Source organism: Physcomitrium patens, chromosome 7 (genome assembly GCF_059467195.1).
Source record: "Physcomitrium patens ecotype Gransden chromosome 7, ASM5946719v1, whole genome shotgun sequence".
NCBI classification, from domain to species: Eukaryota; Viridiplantae; Streptophyta; class Bryopsida; order Funariales; family Funariaceae; genus Physcomitrium; species Physcomitrium patens.
Genome location: NC_143416.1, coordinates 11917139 through 11923510, shown reverse-complemented (window position 1 = coordinate 11923510; position 6372 = coordinate 11917139). Strand labels below are relative to the sequence as shown.

The 6372-nt window shown below is 40.6% G+C and overlaps 1 protein-coding gene across 1 annotated transcript; it reads right to left on the bottom strand.

Moving 5' to 3' along the window:
• Positions 1-1774: 1774 nt before the first annotated feature.
• On the bottom strand, positions 1775-5590 carry LOC112284405 (patatin-like protein 5). The gene is made up of 8 exons (XM_024524170.3): positions 5120-5590; positions 4466-4653; positions 4069-4258; positions 3679-3849; positions 3389-3463; positions 2959-3180; positions 2671-2846; positions 1775-2543 (listed from the first exon to the last, which is right to left on the bottom strand). The coding sequence occupies exons 1-8, from the start codon at positions 5450-5452 to the stop codon at positions 1961-1963; spliced, it is 1938 nt and encodes a 645-aa protein (XP_024379938.1). The 5' UTR covers positions 5453-5590; the 3' UTR covers positions 1775-1960.
• Positions 5591-6372: the final 782 nt, after the last annotated feature.

Below are 6372 nucleotides of genomic sequence, written 5' to 3'. Positions count from 1 at the left end.
TTTTATAAAGCAAATACTTGAAGATTTTATCTATATTTTGAAGAAATTGCCTAAAGACTTAATATCAAGAAGTTGATTCTTATCTTAGAAGTATTAATTGAATTAATATTGACTTTAATTCAAATATATAATATTCTCATAAGGCCTTATCTATTGTCATTTTGTTATTTTATATTAACAATCTTCTTCTTAATAGATATATTAATAAGAAGATTCCAAAAGTAAATTATTCACTTTATAATAAGTATGAAACAAAGAATCTAGGTGAAATTAAGAAGTATCTTTATGTAGGATATTTTAGATTAAAGTTGGTATATGTTTTTTTTATTAACAAGGTTAAATAAACTAAATATTTATAAAATACAAGATGACGAACTATAAAAGTAGGCTACCCTTCCAATGAATATACAACATAAGTAGTCATGAGACTAGATGGTACATATGTTGATATATTTTTTAACTAGCTTTTGATCCAATTATTTGGTCTAATATAAGATAAAGAATTTTATTTTTACTCTATTGTGGAGGCAAAAAATAAAACTTTGTCTAAAGAAACAACTGAAATTGTCTATCTTTGCCAATTGTTATAAGAATTTATTGATTAAGCTTCTCAAATAGTACCAATTAATTCTGCAAGTGAGAAAATTAAGACAAATTAATCTGAGACACTCATTTCTACAAACTTAGACTTACACCTTCATTGCAATAAATAGGTGTCCATTTTTCTTGCCAAAAATCCCATCTTGCATACATATATTAAACATATTTAAGTGAAACATCATTTTATATATAAATAGATTTTAAAAAGTGAATTTAAATTGCAATATGTACCTACTGTAGGTCAGCATGCTAATATATTTACTAAAAAATTATCCAAGACAATATTTAAAAAAAAACCAACATTGTGTTTGAATTCAATCTCTTTCTCAATTCATATCAGGGTTCTATTTCCATATATTGTTATTTTTAAATCTTCTTTTACTTGAAATTGAGATGACATGAAAATTAAAAAATTAAAAAAAAAAAAAAATAGATCTTAAATTTTTACTATGCATTGCCTTATTGAAATATTTATTTAAATTTTACTCAAATAAGGTTTTAATAATATTGATCCAATAAATCTCAAAAATTATAAATACTTGAAAAATACTTTAACTTGCAATCATTTTTTTAGAAATTTTATTGTCATTAAAATCCATGCATCTTTTATCAGTGTCCAAGATATCCTATCCAAAATACCCACTATTGTGGAATAAACATACAAATCTATTATTTTGCCCAAATCCTCATATCTAAACTACTCATTTTCTAAAGGAAATTTTATTAGTCTCTTAGCTTAGATATCACCTTCACATTGTGTAAAATATGCTGCCTTTCACTACATCGATTGAAGCACAGTCATATCATTCATCTTCCATTGCATCATATTTCTTGATAAACTTGCAAACACCAAACAAGCGCTTCCTGCATTGCCTCATCACAAATCATCATCCAAAACAGATGAACGACATCGTCAAGGCCGAGGATGAACAGCGTTAATGTCCCCATCTCCAATAATCATCCGAATAGATGAATGATAAGCATCCAAATCAAAACGGATGAACATAGTTATCCAATGGAACGGCACGGCATTCTAGCAACAAAAGCGTGAGGATTAAAGCGACATTCCCAAAGCAACAAGTCGATATGAGAATTCAAACAAATAAATAAATAAAACAACGTCAGAGTGTGCACTGCCGTGTACCACGAGGAGCCAGCGAGGAAGGCTGATGAGTGCCACAAATTTTTTTAAATCATCAATTCAAAAAGAATTATATACAGTTTAAGGGTTGCAATTCCGCCCTAGCTACACAATTTCACGCTGTTCTGGTTGACGGCGCGCTACTCTGAAAAAAAAATCATACAAAAAAAATTAAAGAATCACATGATACAGACGAGGCGGGACTCAAACATCGCCGACCTACGTGAATATGTTGAAATAATCCAGAAACGGTGAGGGGCCGCTAGATCGGGAACTGTAAGAATGCACCCTGGAGCTATGATCGTAGTAGATTAGAGAGCCGCGGTCAGATTCGTCGCGGTCTGGGTATCGAGATGAAGACCACGATTCTGAGGACATGAGGAATGGCGGTGAGTTTTGCAGTCTTTGAGAGTAGTCAGATTGCAGCTGTGGGTGGGCGTAAGAATAATACGGGGGCTCCATGTAAGAGGTTTCGGGTGCAGCGGTAGTGGAGCCATGGCTGCTGCGTGAAGTCTCGAAGGGGTTGTCGAAGAGTGCTTGAGATGGGTGGGAAGGGAAAGTGGCAAGGGCCCGGTCTCGCCTCTCGAAGTGGCTCTCCATCACGAACTCCATGGCGGTTTTAAGATTTAGATTCGACTTCGGGGGTGAGTCCAGCGTTGGCACGAGTCTAGGTGCAAACTCCGTCGGTGAGTGGTCCCTTGCAGGCTGTGAAGTAGCTTTCTGTTGCTGCTTGGAGTGAGATTTAGCATTTGGTTTTGCAGGAAATCGTGCCTTCCGTTCTTGTGACAGGAATTCTGCGAATCTGTCGTGGATGATCAATGAGACATGTGAGGAATCGAATTGGGCACAAACAGAAGTTCATGCTTCCTATCTACATGATTTTTTACAATTTCTTGTGCAAAGATTTCCATGAAAGTGTGATCATTCACCTTCGTAGTGCTTGCCGATTTGTTTCACCAGTCTCGATGGGCACAAGCTCTCCCGTGTTGAAGTCTCGCTGTGCAACCGGATTCTCCAACAGTTTCTGCGCAGTTTTTACCAGCTTGTCCATATTGGACTTTGACGCGTCGTCGAGTTTCACCGCAGATCTTTCTAGAGAATCTGTCTGCATCCATTCAGACATGAAGAAAATGAATTGCTTGGGCAGTGAGAAATGTGGTAAGTTTCATTCGACCTAGTCATGCAAATGGAATTATAAAACTTCCAATCATTCTTACCGTTATTCGTAAGTAGTTCTTGGATGAATCTTGGGATTCGAAAATAATACTGAGGTTGTAGTCGACCATATCTGAACTAGCATTGAACACCATATCAACCAGTGGAGTTTCTCCATCATGCACCATCCAATCTACTACACCCCATTTCGCAACTTCCTCTGCGTCGTAACTGTGAACTTGACTTCCCGTACCCAACGACAAAATCAATAGGTCGTCGTAGCCCTATCACAGCAAATCAGAACCTCATTCAATCAATTAATTTCAAACTTGACAGCCGATGTATCAGTCCACCGAAGGTTTTCATCTCTTGACTAGCAAATTTGCGGTTGCCGCAGATTATCACTCACAAGGCGTAAAGTATTCGACACTTATGTCCTGAACGTGCGAAGCTTAGCAGATCAAGGAAAATAATGTGTTTATGAGGACTTACGTAGTAGTCAACCCGATCGGAACACAGTCCTCCACTCCTCAATTCTTTAATGGCCTGAGTGATCGCCACATATGTCTAGCCACAGATGAATAGCAATGTGTTAGACATTGCAGGTAAAGGATTCGATTGCATGACCCAGTTTGTTGTCGAGAACGCTACATAGATAGATCGTTTACTTATGAAGTATATACAACTGGGTCCAGTCCAAACTACGAAGAAAGCACTCGTAGGAATGTTGTGTGCACTACACGTAATTCTTGAGTACGGTGGGGGCCAATTCAGAGACGTACCGGGTTATTCACAGCGATGCCGCCATCAATCATGTTGAACTCCCTAATACGATTCGGCTCCTGAGTTTTATCAATGAGAGTAAATCTGGCAGGAGGAAAATACGTCGGTGCGGCTGTCGTGGAACGGCAAACTTGCAGCAATGGTGCATTTTCGAGCACATCGGTTTTCGCCTGAAAGAAACAGAAAACGTGCATGACATAAAAAAAACATGCCGTGAATAGCCAGACCCAACCCTAAAACACAAGTGCTGCAGCAGGGCAATCTAAGGCACATCTATCATGTCCATAGAGATAGCGTGCTCAGAAAGATAGTCTCCCTTGCCGCAGGATCGGCTCATATCTTGTAAGTTCGCTTGAAAGGATTACAAAAGCATTGAAAGACGGTCCTACCTTCGATGACGAGAAGAAAACTGGTTGTTGAAGCTTGATGTCAAATGCGGGGATGATAACGGGTGTGAGCATGTCACTCAGGAAAATGTCATCGTCCAAATATTGTAATAAAAGATCCTCCAGCCCTTCCGCTTTATATTTCGGCCCGGCTAGAGATTTCAAGTTTTTACGGAAAGTTCCAAAAGGACCCCTGCCCAGAACAGACGCACGAAAAACACGAATGTCGCAACTGTTAACAATTGAAGTCAAAGTCCAAGCCTATCAGACAGTTGTTAAAGAACCATTTCCAAACACGTGAAGAGCATGTCTCATATCTCTTTGGAAACAAACGATAGCGTGGGTTGTGAATCCAGCGTTCTAGGTCACGGACTAAACCTCAGATGCTGAGGGGTAGTACCTTGATTTCTGAAAAATCTTGTTAGCATTTTCCCTGTAAAATTGAGTGATCTGAGACGCGTCGAACATTGGCCGTTTCGGGTTGTCACGACTGGGAGCAGCGAGCATCGCTGTGATCAACCCTCCTGTGCTAGTTCCAGCTATTAAATCAAAATAGTCCACGATGCGCACCTCTGAACCGTCCAACCCCTGGAAAATCCAGCAAACAGCATTGGAATTTGTCGTTTGAGTCACACACGTTTCCAATTCTATTGTCTAGTGAGGAGGTGGTTACATAGGACGAATGAATTCCAGTGACAAAGGACTCTGCAGTACTGGATCGTATCTAAGATCACTCTAAAAACGAAGAGAGATGCTAGAACGTGGTCCTGTCAGAGGATTCGATCATTGCAACCCATACCCATATCGTTGATCGACAGCACGCTGTGTGGCGAAGAGATTCTAATCATATATCTAAATGCGATGTAACAACTCATAAACAAAACTTTTCAAATCGTGATGCACGACAGAGAAAATTAGATTCAAGTCTAACGATTCTGGATTTCATTAATATCGATTCGACGATGTGCACCTGAACTAACACTGGAGAATTTTCAAAGACCCTGTGTGCTGGGAAAACCCCCTGAATACGCAAGCTTCTGGTATGAGATTGAACCTGCAGATAGCCTTCAAGTTCTTCAAGAATTGTTGCAGGAATGATTCCTCGCACTCCGCCACCATCTAAGCTAAGGATTGTAAGTCGTTTGCCTCGATTGCCGGATGGCTGATCTATTGCCATCACTTCGGGCCTTATCCCTAAGTACGGTGTTCGCGGAGTTCCAGGATTTTTTGGCGATTTGAAACACCGAGACGAATGTTTGATGCCGAAATTGGGTGACAACGGCGGCGAGAGCGGTGGAACCGAGGAGAATGACGAGAAATGGTTCTCAAATCGTGTTGGCAGAAACGGATCCTTCCCGGGTCCCTCAATAACTAATCCCTCCTTCATGACTGGCTTCTATTTCATATCCCAATAAAGTTGTCGTTGACGTCACAGAAACTCGGACAGCTGCAACATTCTTGACAAACTTGATCCAAACGCCACCTTCAATTACACTACACCCCCGCTCCGATCAATGACTTAACCTCACCTCCAAGTCAACAACGAGTAAAACCTTCGACAGAACTCAAGAGATCAAGCGCGTAGAACTCATCAGCAACGTCCATCTACCACGAAGTCAAACCCGCAGAGGAACTCGCGACGCCGAGGTATCGACCCCATGAAGCAACACTGCGCCACGGAGGTGTGCGTTGATACCAAGCTGCAGGAAGCTGTGATTCGTAAGCTAGCAGTCAATAGCAGCGGCCAGCAATCAGTTGACCGCTAATGGCACGCGGGCATTGCAAGAGCTATTTCTATACCGCCGTTGCGTGTGGTGAGCCCCACCTGGGCAATTCCCCGACCAGCAAGCAACCATCGGATTTATAGAGAAGATTCCAGTGAAGGCGATCGCCGAAATTCGCACTGAACTTCCTCAACATCACCATCGCAGTCCAGAGAGCAAACTAGTATTTAGATATGCGTACCTAGTCCGTGGATTGCGTGCACTGTAGATCGTGGATCAGGATCAGACATTGTGCATTGTCGATCGTGCAATGTGGGTTGGGTGGGGCTGGCTTGATGGCCGTTTCAATGTCCCTTCAGAATTACTTGATGCGTCGTACATATCCCTACCTCAATGACACTTTATGTTTCAAATGGAAACACAGATCTTCAGATTAGAATCATACTTGAATGGGATATTTTTGACTTGCAGTTTTGAATTCTCAGAGAACATATTTGTTGTATGCATTCTACAGTCATGGGAATGAACTGGAATTGGTTCAAAAGTAAGAGGGCTATGGAATATTTGAAAAAGAGGAAACACA

What these genes read in the sequence shown, in the direction of transcription:
- LOC112284405 (XM_024524170.3), bottom strand. Translation starts at nt 5,452, where the DNA reads ATGAAGGAGGGATTAGTTATTGAGGGACCCGGGAAGGATCCGTTTCTG. An exon ending in AAGATTTTTCAGAAATCAAG is followed by an intron (nt 4,259 to 4,465) that starts GTACTACCCCTC and finishes TGTTCTGGGCAG; the next exon opens with GGGTCCTTTTGGAACTTTCC. An exon ending in CCGATCGGGTTGACTACTAC is followed by an intron (nt 3,181 to 3,388) that starts GTAAGTCCTCAT and finishes TTGCTGTGATAG; the next exon opens with GGCTACGACGACCTATTGAT.